The sequence below is a fragment of the Centruroides vittatus genome, unplaced genomic scaffold (assembly GCF_030686945.1).
Source record: "Centruroides vittatus isolate TY-2023 unplaced genomic scaffold, ASM3068694v2 contig_1050, whole genome shotgun sequence".
Classification (NCBI taxonomy): domain Eukaryota; kingdom Metazoa; phylum Arthropoda; class Arachnida; order Scorpiones; family Buthidae; genus Centruroides; species Centruroides vittatus.
In genome coordinates, this window is record NW_027120679.1 from 1,031,825 (window position 1) to 1,052,443 (window position 20,619).

General features: G+C 27.9%; 1 protein-coding gene across 2 annotated transcripts; it reads right to left on the reverse strand.

Annotated features, from left to right (window-relative positions):
• Positions 1 to 4,349: 4,349 nt before the first annotated feature.
• On the reverse strand, positions 4,350 to 19,583 carry LOC136971026 (metal regulatory transcription factor 1-like). 2 transcript variants are annotated; one of them, XM_067265528.1, is made up of 8 exons: positions 19,262 to 19,583; positions 13,317 to 13,537; positions 13,060 to 13,186; positions 9,266 to 9,397; positions 9,123 to 9,196; positions 8,935 to 9,044; positions 8,684 to 8,855; positions 4,350 to 6,502 (listed from the first exon to the last, which is right to left on the reverse strand). In XM_067265528.1, exons 1-8 carry the CDS (start codon positions 19,492 to 19,494, stop codon positions 5,919 to 5,921), a joined length of 1,653 nt encoding a protein of 550 aa, XP_067121629.1. In that variant the 5' UTR covers positions 19,495 to 19,583; the 3' UTR covers positions 4,350 to 5,918. The 2 variants fall into 2 exon arrangements, with proteins under 2 accessions (XP_067121629.1, XP_067121624.1); XM_067265523.1 differs by having other exon boundaries at positions 13,060 to 13,210.
• Between the last annotated feature and the right edge of the window lie 1,036 nt (positions 19,584 to 20,619).

The following is a 20,619-nucleotide window of genomic DNA, read 5'->3' on the forward strand; positions in this document are numbered from 1 at the left end:
CCTTTTCAGTGTCTACATTTTATTCATTTAAAAATATATTTCATTCAAATAACATGCATTATTATTTTAAAAACGTAGATTCTCATAATTTAATCTATTTATATAAATATAAGAATATTTAGATTTCATAGATTTGATTGCTTTATTAGGCTCAAAATATTTTTTTTCATCCTTATCTTAGTTTCATTTTATGTAATTGTATTGTTTTATACAAATATTATATTAAAATATAATAAATTTTAATATTATATAAAATATTAAATTTATTGTATTTTTTTACATTACATTTAATCTAAGCAAAGTCACCATGATGTAAATTTATATTTATATAAATTTACATAGTGGTGACATATGGAAAAATTAAAAATATTTATTAATTTATCTAAAGTGGAGCTCTAATGTTACACTTTGTACAAAGTAGAAATAAAATCTAAAAGTCAATAAAATTATTTACAACACAATTGTAAGGACATAAAATTTAAAAAAAATTTAACAATGAAAAGGAATTGTGAAGTGTATTTCATTTCTTTCCATTTATCTACAAGATGAGTCAGAAAGGCAGCTCATAATGTGTTGACACTATTTGATTTACTGGGAATGGAATAGTGACATTTGCAAGCAAAGTGTTGAAAGTAATATTGAAATCATATTTTGCCAGTCTCGCAGCTTTCCAGTCATTTTTATAAGCAATTGACCATACTGTAACTGTAGGCTCAGTGCCATCTTTGATACTGATGTAGAGACTGTTGACATAACTCAAGCATGATTCTTAGAAAGGAAGCTTCAAGGCGACTTCTTCAAATGCACTAGTTCCTGGTAAATCAGTGTCAGCACACCATTAGATAAAACGTGAAGACACCTTCCTTACTCACTTTGTATTTAATTAGCCATGAAGTTACAAAATATTAACTTAATTGAGATTAAAATAAAAGAACTTTAACCAGATTTTACTATTAATGTCTAATATGAAATTATAAATATGCAAACTTACTTCAGCAAAGATAACAAAATATACAAAATACGAAGTTTATAGCCATTATGAAAAAATTATATGATTTTTAATGTGATATTAAGTTAATACTCTTAATGAAAGTTTTTAACTGGCTTTTTGAGTAAAATGAGTAAAAACAAAAAACTGTAAGTTTAATGATATTTGTTGCACACAGTTTTCTCTAGCTGAAATAAATATTAGTTTAAGAATATTGTATATAAGTTTTCTTTAAAGCTGAATTTATTTCAGACTATTAGAAAAATTTCCACATTTTTTTTATTTGTGATGATTGTTATATTCTATGTTTAAAATTTTGTATAATTTGGAATATTTGATATAATTTATTCATCATGGTTTTAATAAATCACTTATCAATTTACAATCAAGATTTTAATAAAACACCTTCATTAAAAATTCATTTCAAAAATTATATTATTATAAATTCTTTACGAGTAACTCAGTAAAGAAATGAAGAATGTTTAAATGACAGTAACATAAATTGTGATATTTAATCTGAACAACCACTGAAAGAACATAAAAACTATCCATTGTTTGGTGCTTATTTTGTATGCATTTTTGTTTAATAATTTTTTGAAAAAATGGGCATTGTTTGGAGTGGGGCATTATTGGAGGTTTTAATTATTTAAATTTTTCGTTAACAATAATATGGTTTCATATTATTATTAACTTGAAAAAGTTATATACGGTATTAACGTATATTACTTAATAATAATGTTAATATAAGTTCAAATAATATAAATAATACAAGTTCAAAAAACGTAACTTTTAATCCAATAAGTAATCTAATCTTGTCAGATTTTTCCGGCAATATTTTGATTACAATTTTAATACTGATTTTGACTTGTAGACAGGGTGTTACACAATATATGATCATAATTTTGGAAGAGATTTGTTACCTGAGAAGACAAAAATCAAGATTGTGCCTGATTTTTAATTTTTGCAAGATTAAGTTGCAAAAATTGGGTAAAATGGCATAACAATCAAAGGTATAGGAGGATTCATACTGCTTGAAAATAAAAATTATAATGGACACTAAAAAGATTAAGTGACAGTGTAAAGCTTAGCTGAAACATAATCTGAAAACAAAACAGATTAAATTATAAAATTAAAATCAAAAACAATGAGATCGGTTATTAAATAAGTTAAAATAATAAGTTTAAAAAGTATATTTCCAGAAATAAAAGAGTTAAAATTACTCTCTTTTATCCGACTTCGAGAAATTTAACACAGAGCTGGATCACAATTTAAACTTAATATTTATTTCTTACTTTATTTTCCAAATGCATTTCGCCTGTTGGCCTCATCAGTGGATACCACATTTTACATTTTTAGAACTTTTATACTCAATCATAGTATCTCAGCATGCATCTATACATATGCCAGTATTTAAATTAATTATATTTACATAATTTACGAAGCAGTAATGTTTAATAATACGTCTTTTTACAATATTTTTCGTTTTATACAGTATTTTAATATTATTTCTATCAATTATACAATTTGTAATGTTACAATGTTGATGCCATGGAGATTCAATTCGTTTTAGTCTAATTGTCGCCTCATGTTCCTTCAATCGTGTTTCCAGTTTTCTTCCAGTTTCACCTATATAATATTTTTTAGCTGCACATGTACACGACAATCTGTAAACAACTCCTGCAATTTCCAAAGGATTCTTCAAATATTTGGAATTTTCTTTATTAATCAAATGAATCATACAGGTATATCTCGAGTTACGTCATTCCCGATTATACGTCGTTTGTCAAAAAAGTATACGGAAAAATAAAAATCAAGTTTAAGTCATTTAATTCGACTTTACATCCGTCCGCTACAAATATCGAAGTCGTAATATCACTAGAAACGCGTTAAAAGCACATAAGATCATATTAAAATATGTACATTTACAGTAAATGTTAATATAATCATCATAAATCCTAGAGAACAAAACATGAAAACATCTGTGTTTCTGTGTTGTCGTCTTATTTAACAGTCTTTAAGTGCTCATTATTGGTGTTTAGTTACGACATAAGTCGAAACTATGACTTACGTCGTAACTACACAAGTAAATTCAACTTACGTTGCCTCGCCTGGAACCAATTACCGATGTAAGAAGAGGTATACTTGTATTACTTAATCTATTTTTTTGTTCACCTACTAAATCAACAAAATATTTTTTAAAAAACCTTTATATTTCTCATAAATTTTTGTAATATATGGGACTTTAATAAACAAAATATCTGTTTTATCATATTTAACATTATATCTGTTAATGATATATGTAACTGATATAATTCTTATAAGTCGCTGTGGTTAATCATTCAATAAATACTTTTTAAAAAGTTTTTAGTTTCTCCTTCAATATATTCTTGTAACGTTGTTCTATTAAAAATTTTTCTTAGTTCCTTAAAAATATGTTACTTTTAATTCCCATAGAGCAATATGATTTATAATTAACCACTTTATTATTATTTAAAGTTTTTCGTACTTATGAAACAGTAGTTTTTCATCTTGACTTCATTGGATTCACTTACGAAAAAGAAATAAATTTTGATTACCTAGATATCACAATTACAAGACTGGCATGATCAGAGGTTGAAACAAAAACTGCCTACATAAAATTAAGATGTCTTGTATTCAAGTAAATATGATATTGTCAAATTATCTCCTAGATTTCAAATAATTTTTATATTTTTCCACATTCTTATGCTTTCCAAAACATTGTTTTGCTCACATTTCTTTGTGAGAAAAACATTGTTGAACATAAATATACCATGCAAATTTAAAAATTATCAAAGGTTTTATGTTTTGCTGAAGATGTTGCAAAAATTTAGTGTGTAAAAAATATCTTCTTTTAAATATCATAAAAGTAATTTTTTTCAGCACTAAAGAAATTGTCTACTTAAAATTTTTAAGGTTCAACTCCTAATTTTGGAACAAGCAAATTAATTTCTGTCAAATACTGTAACCAAAAGCAATCTCCGAGTATATGCAACAGTATGTATTCCAGATTGGTTAGTTTGTGACCAATTGGCTGTTGATCAAATCACCATTGTATAGTTGCAAATTGAGACTACTTCACACAATCTTTTAAATTTTTTTTTCAGATAGGATTATTCCTGAAATTACAACTATTAACTGTGAAACATTCTGTACCATATATATATATGAGGTATAAATCTAAGAAATATATTGTTTCTCATAGAAAAAGGAATTAATAGTTTTATGTATTTTAAAGAATATCTTCTTGAACATCATCTGGTTAATATAAATTTTAAAAAATTATTGAGACGTATATGTGCATGTATATGGATATAGAGAGACAAAAACTAGTCATTTCAAATATTGACAAAACTAATTTATTATCACAGATATATTCATATACTAATATTAACATGGAAGAACAATAATTGGATATGGAGAGTAATTTCTCATTAGACAAAAAAAATCTTATAATACTTTGCTGAAAAATGACATCAACATAACTTTCAAATTGCCACATAAGTTTTCATTTGTATAAAATGTTACTATAATACCATGCTTTCTCAATTCTGTCTGCATCTTTTTTTTGGCTTTTCCCCATCTCAAAAAATTGAAGGGTGCATTAGAATTGGGCACAAAGTTGATTTAATGCAGTGTCATTTGCTCTTCACTCTGCTTGGCAATTCATATATATTACAATGCCAATATAGATATGGTATACATTCTACCACTACAGTTTTAATTTTGGTTTTGGAACGGTTTTGGAACAGTTTTGGTCTTTTGAACTGTAGCATTGTGAATGATGTCTAGCAGACAAATTGCCTAAAAAGCTGTATTTAAGCTGAGTTTTCCACCATGCCAAAGAACGTGTACACAATATTTCAATGTGATGCTATATACTGTACGTATCAGGTAAATTTTATGTTTGTGCATACCAACACAAAATGTTGTTAAAATGTTGATTGCATGATAATTTTGATTTCTTAATGGTCTACATCATGGTCAATTTTTGTACTTGTACTTGTTAAAGGAGTCATAAATGAATACATCCAAAAATGTGGACATCATGAAACACTAACTTTTTCTGGCTGTGTTTTCAATAACTTGCAAATGTAATGCATGCCAGAATCAAGAAAACATGGTATATGACTATTCTAGCATGTTCAAAATACTTATAAGACATTTGGCAAAATTTCTTTTGAAAAAAATTTGGATAAAATTGTGCTCTCAGCATAATTTGAGGATAACCTTTTCCATAACATTTTTTAATTTCTCCTTTAGAAATTGTTAAAAATTTAAAACTGTTTAGAACAATTGCAGAAGCAAAGTCTAACCTAAATCACAGGTTAAGCCTCTGACATTTAATCTTTCCTTTATTCAAACAAATAACCATTGTTAATCATCAAACTCTCATCAGCCATTTCAAAAGCTGTGGTCTTGATCTGGACAGAGGTGAATCTAAACCATGATTTATTCTAAGATTTGGTTCTGTAATCAGTCCTTGAAAGTTTATAGAGCATCCTCTTGTATGTATGTATATATATATTGCATTATTTTTCAAATAATAAGCTACTTAGTAGAACATTTAGCTTTTGTAATGACTTACAAAAATCAAATACTGGACGGTTTTTCTTTTTTTTTTTTTTTTTCTTTTTTGTATTAACTTGAATAGAGCAATCATCTTACAAACTAACTTATACATGTAATTATGTAAATTTTAGATTTTACACAAGCTTATTCCTTTTGGAATTTTATATTTAGATTGTGAAGTGACTCTTTCTCATCAACAAATGTGTTAATATTTTGTTAAACATGCATGATCTTATGTTAGTTAAATACAAAATGTTTATTTGAATAAAACTAAGCTATTAAATTAAAAAAATATACAAAAATTCAACTTAAATTTTGTGGAAAGAAAAAAAAAGCACATTCAAGCTTCAAACAACAATTCTTGATTTAAAATATCTTCATTGGAATTACAGATATCTTCATCCAGAGAAGCAAGCACCTGACTTCCAGGAACATCTAAAATATTTGTGATATATCCTGGAAAAGAAGAAACAGTTTGTTGAACTTTGTCATAATTGCCTGAATTTTCCACATTTAGTGGCATTCCTTCCACGCAATCATTTTCGGAGGGGCATCCCGAACAACATCCCTTTCCATCTTTTTGACAAGCAGATGGTTCACATTTACAGATTTCTGCTTCGATTACTGAAGCACTGATGATGTCTACATTGTCTTTCTCCTGGTTGTTCTGGCTTTCAGAAGCTGTTAACTGATTTATTTCCAGCTGTTGGATGTTAGAAGCAATTTGGGAATTGTCAATGTTATCTATGAAGTTTGTAGTTGGTACTAATTGAACACTATTCATGTTTTCTAACTGAGAAGCATTAAAAGTTACATTCGGTGGTAAAAATAATCTAGTCATAGATGGATTATTCGACTGTACTTCTTCTAAACCATTTGGTGGTTTTACTAGATTAACATTTCCCAATGGAATCAATGCATATGCTGAAAAATAAAACCATTAAAATAAAATCAAGGAATTTATCAATGTTTGAAATATTAATTTACTAAAATATAATCTGTAATAAATCATTTCTGTTTGGATGTTTATATTTATCTTTTCCTTTGAAATGTTATGAAAGACGTAAACAATTACATTGAATAATATAAATATCATCTATTGACTTATAAAATCCTTAGGCTGCATTTATGTAGATGTGAGAAATGCAAGAGATGGAAAAACCAAGCAAACCAAGATCATGTACCTACAGAAGTTTTCTCCTTGTTTTCCCTCTAGTTGCATTCAAGCAAAAACTGGAAGGAAAAGTCTATTAACTTTACTTCATTATAAAATTCATCAGAGTAGTGTTACATTTTTCATTTTGTTTTTCTTTAACATTTCCTTCCTTTTATTTATAGCTCTATATGTTTATTATTATTATTTTTTACAGCTTCTCAGACCATTCATGTTCAACAGATTGCTAGCATTCTGCTCATTTCTCTCTTCTGCATAAACTGCATCATAAGTGCAAATTCTGATTCCAAAAGTTCTCTTTTGCTTGTTTTACCCTTTTCTTGCATCTGCATAAAAGCAGCCTAATGTCCTTGTCCTTTTTTCTTAGCGATTTTTGTGTTTAGTGTTTAACTGTGCTTATCAATTAAAACAGAAGTTCCACAGATTGGTACTAAACAAAGATAATCTTTTATCATCATCATAAACACAATATCAAGAGATCAAAAATTTTGTTTCTGTTAAAAATTCTGTTTTGAGGTGCACAAATATTTAAAAAACTTAATATAAATAATTTAAAATTAAAGAAATCAAGTATGATCCAAATACTGATATGGCTTTATTGTATTCAATCCTTAAGAGTTAATTTAAATTTGTTTGTAAGAATACAGTGAAATATGAAAATGAATGTTACAGATATGACTTAGCTAATTTTATCACATAACAAGAGGCTATTGTAATTATCACAAATGAACAACATATCAGATGGCACCATATAACCAACGTTATCCATCTGTTTTGAATATTTTTGATCTCCATCTTGACATGCTTTTTTGTGGATTGTACAGGGTGTCAAATAAGTCACAAACAACTTTGATTGAGGTGACAAATTTCTGATTTTTTATCATCAACATGGAACTTGGTGAGAATACTATTGAGACCAAAAGTAATTAGTAGATGAGGTTTTTGAAGTGCTCTCAATTAATTTGAGTATCAATTATGGTCCTGTATCCCCTTGGCAGGCAATACAGGACCATAATTGATACTCAAAACCAGCAACCACATTTGCCAGAACTTCATCAGGAATGGCTCAAATCTTGGGCTTTGATAACAGATTTGAGCTGTTTGAAGTTGGCAATAGAGTTCCAATAAATCTTATCTTGAGATATCCTCAGAGGAAAAAGTCCATGGGATTGAGTTTGGGGAATAAGGTGGCCATGAAACTCCTCCTCTGCCGCTCTCTGGGAACTCTTCAGTGATTGCCCTTGGCCCGAAATGTGTTTGGATCTTCATCAACTATGGCTCTTGCTGCCTTGATATTCCTCTCTGATCTCAATGATTGTGGTCTGCCTGTCCTGGCTTCATCATCATTCTTTACACTGCCTGTTCTCTCAAATTTCTTGATTAAATTGGTAACCACACCTCTTGTTGGATTTGGGTTGTTGTTGACCATATCTGCAGTAGCAGAGTGGGGTTTTCATCACATTTGTACCAATGTTTAACCAAAAAATGCATTCATCCACTGAATATTTGCTCAATTTTAAATTTTTTTTTTAAAAATTGGCATGTCAGCACTAAACAATTATCTTTGTTTACAAGATGGTGGCTGCGAGATATCAGTGCCCTCAGATTGTTAAAAAGTTGTCCTCAATCAAAGTTGTCAGCGACTCATTTGACACCCTGTATTTCTTACAGTGGTAATTTCAAAGTCTGTGATTGGAATAAGGTAATTTCTTCGCAAATAGAAATTCAATGGTAACTAATTGTTTTAAATTATTGCCTAAAGTTATATTTGAAAGAAAAAAGAAGTGTGATATAATGAGGTGCAATAGAAAGACACTATTATGTTTCATGTTGCTGACTTCATGTGATATGAAAGATGGTATAAAAATTAAAATATTACTAAAATTACACTTACATTACAACAATGTTTAAAAACTAAATGTTAAATTCACCTGTTACTCCTTCTGAAACAGTTGCATCTACATTGAGAGCTGAGAGAGGGATATTTATCATTGATTGTGAAGTGTCACTCTTTGTTTTGTTGTTGCACATAGAAGAAAGTAAAACTTGTGCACTTGTGCTAAGTTCTTCTGTAGTAAGAGGAGTTTCTTTACTAATTTCTGTCTGTAAAGCACAAACATCACTGTTGTTGTTATTTATTAAATAATCATTTGATATATATATTTCATTTAAAATAGTTTACCTCATTTGAATCTTGAAGTCTATCGTGTTTATTCATATGTGTTTTTAAACTATACTGTGTAGAAAATGATTTTTGGCATCCACCCTGTGTACATGAATAAGGTTTTTCACCTATAATTAAGACACTGTTTAATCAATTGATAAACTTCTATTTTCACAATTCAAAATGTTTCAGATGAGAAATAATACCTGTATGAGTTCTGATATGAGTTTTTAGATGATGATTTGCTGCAAATGATTTACCACATCCATTTTCTTCACATCTTGAAATAAAAATTGCTGTAGTAAAACAATTTTTAAATAAAAAAGATTTTTTTTGGAAAATAAGATACCTGAATGGTTTCTCTCCTGTATGAGTACGATTATGCTTTCTTAAATCACTAAGAGTTGTAAAAAACTTGAGACAACCTTCTTGAGAACAGTTGAAAGTTTTACCAGTATGAAGCCTTTGATGAGCTTTTAGCCTAAATAAATTTTAATAAAAATTGATTATCATACAATATCGATAATAAAAGAAGAGCTATAATTATTATTATTATCTGTAAAAAGTCTTATTTAACAATAAATTTAAAAAATCTCAGGTAACTCTAGATTAGGGGTAACCAACAAGTTGATTGTATTACTTTTGGTTGATGCAAAAAATATAACCCATTAAAATGGACCCATCAAAACCCATGTAATTTTAAAAGGAATATTAAATCCATGTTTTTCACTGAAGCTTAATTATTTGCTATGGATTAGTAACTTTCCATAAAATAATGTGGTGGATACAAAGAAATGCTCTTTGTGTAAATGGTCTCTATTCTTTTATAGAACTGAGATGTGATCATTGACTTTTATGAGTTAAAAGGATCAATCACATCCTGCTACAAGTTGGCCAGGAATGCCCTAGGTCATTGTCATATTGATAACAGACATCTGTAGATAGCATTTGTAGTTTTAAACTACTCTTGAGGGAAAGCTATTAGAGATAGGTTGATAAAATTTTATAGGTATGTTTAACCAGGATAGTTTTCCTATGTTTAACTCAACATGGGAAAACTAGTTTCAAAAATAATTAAAATTTTTGCCACTAGGGATCTATATGTCTAAAATGGCACTATTGTCACAACAATGTCACATAACAGAAAGGTTAAATAGACCTTCTGTCATGTAAATATTGACCCTTAATTTTCCAACCTTCCTCACTTCTTTATCTTTTGTCCTTTCTCTCCTTTCCCTGCATTTGGGTCTATAATCTTTTGTCCCAACTCCAGCTTTATTTAGTATTCCTTCCAGCATTGCAAGATTTGGCTACCCTTTATTTAGTTTGGCATAAAAAATATCATTTGGCGCATTGGCTACTTTTTGGGTTACATATTATTTATAAATATATTAGTTGAATAAAAATGCACTTTAATAAAAAACGACAAAACACCATTTTAGAGACCCAAATAAAATAAATTTTTGTCTGTCTTCTTTATGATAAATGAATTTAGCTATTTCTAAGTAAAAATTGAAAGTGTCTGTACTCCAACTCGTTCACCCAATCTCATACCTTGTGACTTCTGGTTATGGGTCTATTTGAAAAGTAGGGCTTATACACATGGGTTGCAGGATAATCAGAACTAAAGAAATGAACTGAAAGAGAAGTGTCTCATTAGTCCTGACATGCTGTACTTGGCTGTTGCTAATTTGATAACTTGACTGCAATATGTTACTGAGAGTGATGGAAAGCATGTTGAACAGTTTCTTTGAAATAGCTACAGCAGTAGTGCTGTTATAGACCCCTCGTAATAAAACTGTTAACTATTTTTGAAACTCTGTTCATAGTTTTCATGTATCAAGATAAATGTGCTCACAAAATTTTATTGATCTAATGCTAACAACTTTGTCTCCAGAATGATGTAAAGTGATAAACACAGTGTATTTTGATTTTAAGTATATAATTAATGTTCAATTGAATGTAATATTTTTCACATTTACATATGACAGCATCAGTGTTTTTAAACATAACTAGATTTTCATAAAAACAATTGTGTTGGAATATGGAAGTGATTACATCCCAAAGCTAGGGTCTCCTAGGCCTCTCTATCCCTTGTTCTGAGATGATGCTCTTGATTTTTACATTTCTTTTTTCTCCCTTTATGCAACTGAAATTATATACATTAATTTTGCAAACTTTATATTTAAAATTTTGTTATAGATTTTGGTTGGGCCCAAGGACTACAGTCTATTTTGTTGGCCGTTGCATAAATAATAATAGCAGTTAAATTACAAACATTTATCATCATTCACAATAAAAATTTTTGCTTATAAGTCTTTGAATCTTATTAAATTATGAAATAAAAAATTATTCTTTTTTACTGATTTATATTTTCATTAAGATATGATACCTAATCTTTTCAACTGTGAAATCTTTATAAGAATATAAAAACTTCAAATGCTCTTTGTAAACACTTTTTCAAAAAGATGATGATAATTGATTATAAATTTAACTTTTAAAACAGTGAAATATTTACATAAACAAATGTGAATTATTTTTTATATTTATAATATCATTTCCATATTAAATGAAAAGAACAAACATATTGCAATATCTAAAACCTTAAGCACGCATTATAAAAAGTCACTTTCTGAAAGTCATATTCTTGGATGATGTATTCAAAAATATGATTTTTTCCATGCAATTCAAACATTTCCTCTGCTGTCAATCTTAAATTTTGAGAATTAACTTAACAAATGATACTGTAAATATTCAATTTCAATTTTAAGAAACAGATTTATGCAATGAGCATTTATGATTAATTGCACTGAACAAAAAAACAAAAGATTTTGTTAAAATTCATTATGCAAAAAACAAAGTTAATTTGTTTTATTCTCTTTATAATTGTAAAATTTATTTTATGATCAAAAATAAATATTCCTTTACTCAAGATGGAATTTTGTATTTTGATATAAATCTCAATATTCTGTTATGTAATTTGTCTCATATCTTTCAAGTTAAAAAACAATTTTAATATAATTATATATCTTTGTATTACAATAATGATGCTAATCTTATACTAGAAAACATAACTTTTTATCATATCAATATTTGAAATTTAACAGAAAAATATTAACTTTTTGAAACAAATTTGATTCTATTGTCCATTGAACATTATAGATTGTATTATCATCATTACAAATCATTTTATTCGAAAATTTTATATTATGTAGTAATAACAGTATTGGTAATAATAATATTGTTACAAATACTGTATAGCAGGTCTGTCCAACTTAGAGACTTTTATGAGAAAACTGTGGCAGATTACTTGGGGTCCCTGAGTGATAAAATTTGAAAGGGCCCCTATTTTGTTAAACTAATTTAATTTGATAACTTTTTCAATGTGGTATTTGCTTTTATTTCTACATGAATATTAATGTTATATTTTTGGTTTTAAAAATATATGGTTATTATTTTATAATTTTATATTGTACTATTTTGTTATGGAAATATCAAGAATCTTGTGGGCTTGTGGGCCCCAGGTGGCCACCCAGTTTTCCCACCATTTAATCCGCCTCTGAGTTAAAAGAGCATCAATGATCCACTTCACATCTCTGTTCTTCTATAATAGCTTAATAAAATTATGCTGCAAAACAAACTTATATTTATTTATATCACAGTAATTAGCATTCCAGATTATCTCTTTCATAAATACACTAAATATAAATTAAACAACACCATTTATTTTTATCATAACAAAAAGAATTTTATTTCTTTTGTTGCCAATCATAAATTTTGCTCCTCTTTGGCTCACTCATTTTGCACTTAACTGAAATAGCTTAGGGCACAACAAAATAATTACTAAAATAACATAACCTAGCAATAACCTTCAACACAAAGAGCACTGTTTTGTATCCACCTATGTGTTATCTTATGGAGTATTACCAACTCATAGCACACAGTTAAAAGATTTCTCTCAAAAATTAAGAGTTTAATATTCCTACCAAATTACACCATGTTCTTTGCATTTTAACAGGGCCATACTTTCTGAGATTGACCAAAAATGATGTGCTGATTGACTGGTGAATCACAATCAACTTGTTGACCATCCCTGCTGTATACAATTATAACTCAATATAAATTTTCAAAGTAAATACTCACCTGTACAATGTGTTAAATGCTTTTTCACAACCAGTTACATCACATTCAAATGGCTTTTCTTTTGTATGAACTCTAACATGAATTTTCAGGCTGTACGAAGTAAGAAAGGATTTTCCACATCCCTCCTCTGCACAAACAAATGTATATTCACCTAAGATAAGATAAGATAAATATATACACACACACACACACAATTTAAATTTTTTTTTATAATAAAGCAAACATCAATTTACAAACAATAAATGAATATAACATACCAGTATGAGTTTTCTGATGAGTCTTGAGATTCCCAGCAGTGCTGTAAGTACGCGAACATCCCTCATAATCACAACGAAATCTTTTAATTTCTTTCTTTTTTGTTTCTTGGTTTCTACTTTCTATTGTTAATATTGCATGAGAAGGATTCTTTGGCATGGGAACATTACCAGGATTAATCTGCATGCATATCTGATCAGCAGATATGGTATGCTGAATATATCTGAAAATAATGACATAAATTAACTAGAAAACTCAAATTTTATTACATAATCAATTGAATAATAATAATAATAAAAACAGGAAACTTCCATTTTTAAAAGTTTACATATTCTTTAATTAACCAGATAGCTGTCATGAAATTACATTTAAGCTACAATGTGCTATCAGCAATCAATCCTGAAATTGTTTTATGATACTTAATTTATAGAACTTCCTATAAGAACTAATTATTGCAAAGATGTCTTGTTAAAACCGATAAAATTCTATACTGAAGGGAGGAGAAATTATCATAAAATGTATCTTAATGGTAATTTGTGAAATAAAAGTGTTTGATACGGCAAGCATTGTTTAGGATTAATCAGTTCTTACAGAAAATTCAGTAAAATGGCTATTCATATTATAGCCTCAAGGTAATCTGGTATAGAGTTTCCTACACAGTAAATGATAATAGGTTTGATTGGAAATACAGTATTTTATTAATACAATAGCAAGTACAGTACATTCCTGTATTAAGTATAAATAAAACATTGACATACCTTAACAGAAATAGTTTTTCAATAGTTTCTGATGCCTGACTTTCTTCAACCAATAAGATAGAAGCCAAACTCACCAATTAGAAAAAAGCAGCATTAATTGCAACTATGTACTGTATTGCAAGAGATTCCATGCATGGAAAGCTAGACCTTCTTTAAGAAAGTTTCACAAAACCTTTCACTCTTTCTCTAGCTGTTTCTTTAATCCATTAGATATCTAATAATCTTAATCCTATCTAATGGATTAAAGAAATGGCTAGAGAGAGAGTGAAAGGTTTTGTGAAACTTTATTGCAAGAGATGTTTCTCAACTGCAATTTGATATCAAAATGTAGTTGCCAAGCTTTGTAATTGACACTTCAGTCCATAATATGAGCTATAGAGAAGATTATTTAAGATAAGTATGGAAAATGTATTGAATTTAGACTGAAAATGCAGAGGAAAAAATTTTCAAGATAGAGGTTTTTGAGGTAAAAATATTTGAGACAGACTGTCTGTCTCAAATATTTTTACGTATTTGTAGTCTTTAAAATTGTTTTTTGTTCTTTAAATTTTTTGAAATTGTGTAGACAGCATTCACTAAAAGTAAATCTGATTAAATGATTAAATTGGCCTAGTATCTATAGATAAGAAATACTGAATGAATATATACTTCATTGATAAAAGTTTTATTCAGAAATAATTTTGTGTTATCAACATTAGATTTGAAATCATAATTTGTGATATAACTGTCTACTATTAGTTATATCGAAGAGATATTAACACGTTCACGGTGTTACGAGGCACATGTGACTTGTATGGACATGTCTAGTTAGGGTGACAGATGTAATTGCTTGTTTTTCCATGGGGCGGCGCACATGTTTTGATAACATAATTCTACAGACATCATACTTGATATATCGATATTATTTTATTAGGTGCAATAAAATATATTAATTTAATAGTACGAGGCAGCACTGGTGACTCGTAACGCCCAGCAGCTGCTTAAATGTTTATCTACTGATGAACATGTTAATAATGCCATGAACGTGTTAATAATTTTTGAAAAAAATATGTATTTTCTCACAATTAAGAAAAAGTTATATGTTTTTGTATTGGTGAATCTGCTTTGATCCTTCAACATTTTCACAACTATTATTATTCACAATTACTATTACTATTATTTTTAATTAAAACCCTTTCTGTTCTATGAGCACTAAGAGGATCTTTTTAGTAAGCCCATTGAGTTTGGCTGGTCCCACAGTAGGGTGGGCGAGTGGTGAGAGATGGGGCCCAATATATCCAGATGGACCACCCCAAAAAATTCCTAGGTTTTCTGATCCATCCAGATTTGATCCTGGGTTCCCCCAGAGCAGTGGGCTGCTCTTAGCCACTTGGTCATCTGGACAGCCCCAGTTCATTATCATAAACTTAATGAATAGACATGCAATTTTTGCAGACTGATTCCACTTTTTAAATTCAAATTTTCAGGGAAAAAATATTAAAATAGCTTCCTATAATTGTTAATCAAGCATAGACCATCTTAAAGATGATCAAAGAATAGTGATCTAACATGTGATAAAATACAATGTCAAAAATATAATTCTTAAAAAAATTACCTTAATATTTCATTAACATATGAAAATGAGATATTTTTTCAGTTTATAAATTAATAGAAAACTATCATTAAATGTGATAAATTTCATATTGATTTTATATAAAATTATATATTTAAATTTGCTACTTTTATGTGTATATAAGTATTATATTAGGCTATAACATTTTAAAGTATTACTTTATTAAGTATCCTGCAATTACAAAATAACCAGAAAAACAATTTTATAACATTATTAAATTAAGCTATGCAATCTTAGCAACCTTAATATTACTAAATAAACAGTGTTATTTATAATAAAAGTTAATAATTTAAAAATAATGTTTTTGTGTGTATATAAAAACAATGTAATTATTTTTCAGTTATTTATTTAGGAAATATGTTAGAATGATATGACAAAAAACAACTGGATACCGGTAACTTACAATCAAGGTCACCCTCAGATTTCTTTAAAAAATTTCAAAACAGACTGTAATCAGCAATTAAATGAATTATTAAGTAAAAAATAATGCATAATTTGAGTTTATTAACCTTATACAGGAAAGATTGATTTTGTACATAATATAAGGAAGACATTTTTTTTGATACAAGTATTATTTTGATATATAAGTAATTCAATACACTAAATATGAGCTTATTCTTGGTGTAAATGCTTACTGTACTTGCCACAAATAGATCTTCTCATTCCAACTATCAATGAACCATGCATTATTTATTTCTTTAGATAAACCAAAAAAGATTTTATTGAAAACTAATTGAAATGTTACATTTAAAATAATATTTTAGTTACTGCCTAAAAATGCTTTCAATGAAAAATATAAATACTATACATATATATTTTACAGATAATCTTTAACAATCTATGAACAATTTATTAGTCATTTGAAAGTTCAAAGAGAAAAACATTAAAAAAAATATACAACTTCTTGAACTCATGACAACTAGGCCAATGGTATTTTAGAATTTCTGAATGCAGTAGTTAATGGGTAAAATTTGTTTGTCAAGCATTGATTTTAATTAAATTTTCAAAGTCCGGCTGTTATTTTTTTTATTTAATGTTTAAAACTAGTTAATTTGTAATATACATGCTTATAACTATATCTCTGATACAATGTTTATAAACTTTAAATAGGAATGCATCAAGAAGTAACAAAACTCAAATATAAATACAGATATGCTGTTATGCTAGCTAATTTGATTAGGATTTAAAAATAAAAAGATAATCATCATAAAATTAATATCCTAATAAATGTAAATTAATTTATAAAATTTAAATTAATCACAAAAACTTGTCTGCTCATTCACATTATTAGTCTGATAATCTAAGATTGTATGCAATTAAATTGATGTCACATAACAAGAAAAAAGAAAATTCAGATGAGATATATATATATTGTGAAAATAAAACAATGCTTATACAAAAACTAAATTTATACTTCTTGACTATAAACTATAAATTAGAAAATATATATAATTATCAAAACAAGAAATAACAAAAAAGTTACAAAATTACAGATAAACACATTACAACATGCATAAAGTCATGGAGGTGTGGAGGAGGAATTAGAAACAATTAAAATTGTAAATAATTTGGATATAGCTTAAAAAAACATTTGTCAAATTAATATATTCAATATGAGGATTTAAAATATTTTCTCTCTCTCTCTCTCTCTTATTGAAAGAATCTAATTTTTTAATTATTTTCTTAAAGTGTATAAGAATCTTATTTGATTTATATTTCTTCTTATAGCCACTCTATGCATTATGAATTTATTTTAATAGTTCAATTATGTAATTTAAACAAATAACTAATGGCTGTATGTTGTACATTTCTGTTGTCTATTTTTAATTGTATCTACTCATAGCAGGAAACATTCAATTGAACATGACACAAATTCTTATATAATAGTCAATAAAATAAGAATTTTTAAGACCTATTGTAACTAGTGATATTTATAAAAATTATTTAAATGTGACAAATTATTTTTTTTATTACAGACGAACTTATTTTCTTCAAATGACTATATATTAGCAATAATTAATTATTAATAAATGTACTAACTAGTTTACTAAAACAATTAATCAGAAACCAAGTTTAATAAAGAGAGTTTGCTTGTTTCTCTTACTTGCTTAACTTATAAACAATAAATTATATTTTTAGTGTAATGAAAAAACTGTCTCCACTAGTCTAGTTGTGTTTCTCACACTTTTCATTGGACCATTCTCCCTTTTAGTGCATATATTTCTTATATTTACATATATGTTTTTTTTTGTTTCAAAATGAATTTTTGTCTCCCTTGCCTTCCAGCATCCCATTGAGTCTTCTATCACCCTTAAGGATGGTGATGGTAGCACTGAATTTGGTCTAATTGATGAATATATCAAAAGTACAATTTATGTCAGAACATAAAAAATCACTTGAAAAGCTTAATTTTTAAATTTCGTATTCCTAGAATAATAAATATATGAAAATAAAGTTTTAAGATAAATAAATTTATAAGATTCAATTCATCCAAAAATGTATTAACTCAAAAGTAAATTTCTTTTTAATTATGGGGTATTATATTTTAAAATAATAAAGTTAAATTCAACGATAATATTCATGAGAAACATTAAAAAATTTTCAACAATTCATATCAAAGTAAAAAGATTTGTAATAATTTTTTATTGGAATAATAGACTATATTTTAAGATATGTTTTCTTAAATACTCTTATTAAAACATTATGAATTATTATTCATAATAAAAGTAATTATAATATTCATAATTATAATCTTCCATATTCATAATATTAAAACACTAGCTTTAATTCAATGACATCTTTAAATAAAATAGTTATATCTATACTTTAGTTGTAAGTTTTAAAATAGTTATATTGAAATAGTTATCTATATATAACTATCTAATTATATAGGCCAATATAAAGCAAAGATAGCTTAAATTTAAGGTAAGCTTGTGATAAAGGTTAAAAATCTAAACTTAGAAAAAATCCTAAAAGCTAAATTAATACTTGAGCAAATCATTTTGGTTGAATATAGTCAATTCAAAAGCTTTCATAAGAAATTATACATACCATAATTTCTTATAATGCTATCAACATCTAGTTAATTGATCATAGTTTTAGTCTTACAATGCAATCGATCAATCAGAAAAGATCAACAAAAACAAATTACTAATTAGATTCAACTTCAACTTGTACTTTAACAAATAGTTATGTAATTGATTTTACTTTAAACATTGTTTATTTACATCTTTCAGACTCCAACAAGAAATATAGAAAGTTAATTAAGAAATTCGATTACATTATCAAACAGCACTACTGTTTCTTTCTTTTTATTCTTGTTTAATATAAAACATAAAATGCATTATTTTGAAAAATGAACAATATTTACATATAGAGTATTTAAAATATTTTCATAATAAGGAAGTAACATAGATTAGGAATATGTTTGGCTACAATGTTCAATTCGGTATCTTTTTACACGGTTTTTGCTTGCAAAGTACCCATTTCTATCAAATATGAACTAGTTTTAGCAATAAGACTTTAAATGGAACATGACTATCAAGAAAATAGAAATATAATTGTGAGAAATACAAACCCGGCATTTTCTTGTTCTTCCACGTTGTTATCAACCTTAGTATTAAGGTTCTGATCGAAATGATCGACATCGTTTCTGATTCTTTCATTATCGAAGATTCGATCGGTGAAGGATTCCAGGCTATCATCCAAATAGTCTTGGAAAGTGACTGAAGAATGATAAACTACACAGTCGTCTCCCATTTTGCGCAAAATACTTCCTTCATCTGATGTATTTTCTATATTTACCATCATGACTCCTTCATAACTTTAAATCGAGAAAGTTTCATTAATTCTTCCGAATCCAGCCTAAAATATTTTCATACATCCAACCTCATCACGTGACCAACAACATATAAACAAATATGCAGAGTTGCCAACTTCCAAGTTGCAGCGTCCCCTAGAAAATAATATTTTACCCATAAAAATCCCCTAAACTTTTCCCCAGATTAGGAAAAGACGATTACAAACATTACGTTCATTGATTATTATCAGAAAATATTAATTTATTGCTACGTTTTGTTAGTGTTTATAACTGATTACGTCATAAAAAGAACCGCAAAGAAACGAACACGATCACGATCAGATTGGATGATCTTGTAATAATTGCCACCACTGAATAAAGTATTGATATAACAGGAGCGGTAGTTCTGTGTTGAGACCCGTTTTTTCTCCCATTCAATTTGTCTGCCATTGTACCGGATTTTATTAAGGAAAAACACACAATTCGTGGGCATTTCAAACGCAATACGAGCAAACGAGCAAATACGCTCGTATTGCGCTTAAAATGCTCACAAATGCATTTTGCCTGCAATAATGAATTAAAGGTAACATCTACGAATTTTACGGGTAAATAAATGTTTTATATGTTATTTAACCTTTTTTGAAGGAAAAACGTAATGGAAGTCATATAGATTACTCTCTATAGAATTTCGGGACTTTGAGTATATATCTGAACTCAGGGGAGCGAGACGAGTTCAACGGTACCCTACTTTTGGACCGTAGACCAAAGATAAGAAAGTTAGCAAATTAACGATTTCTTGCCTTTCATAGTGCACTCTATGCATTAGGTTAGAATAGGTTGGGTTAGAATGCACTGTAGAATAGAATGAAATACAACAGAATGAACTACAATTGAATGAACAGCAATAGAATAGAATGCACTGTACTGAAGAATGCACTGAAAAGCATTCTTCAGCACAGTACATTCTATTCTGTTCTATTCTATTCTAGTTATTGTTACATACTAGTTATTGATACGTGTTCAAGAATTACCGTGAATCAATAATTAGTGTCGTTAAACAATCGGCGGCCTGCCGGTGGCCCCCCTCCGGGAGAAGGCTGTTGGGAGCAAGAACAGTCGGAAGCGCGGTCATTGGG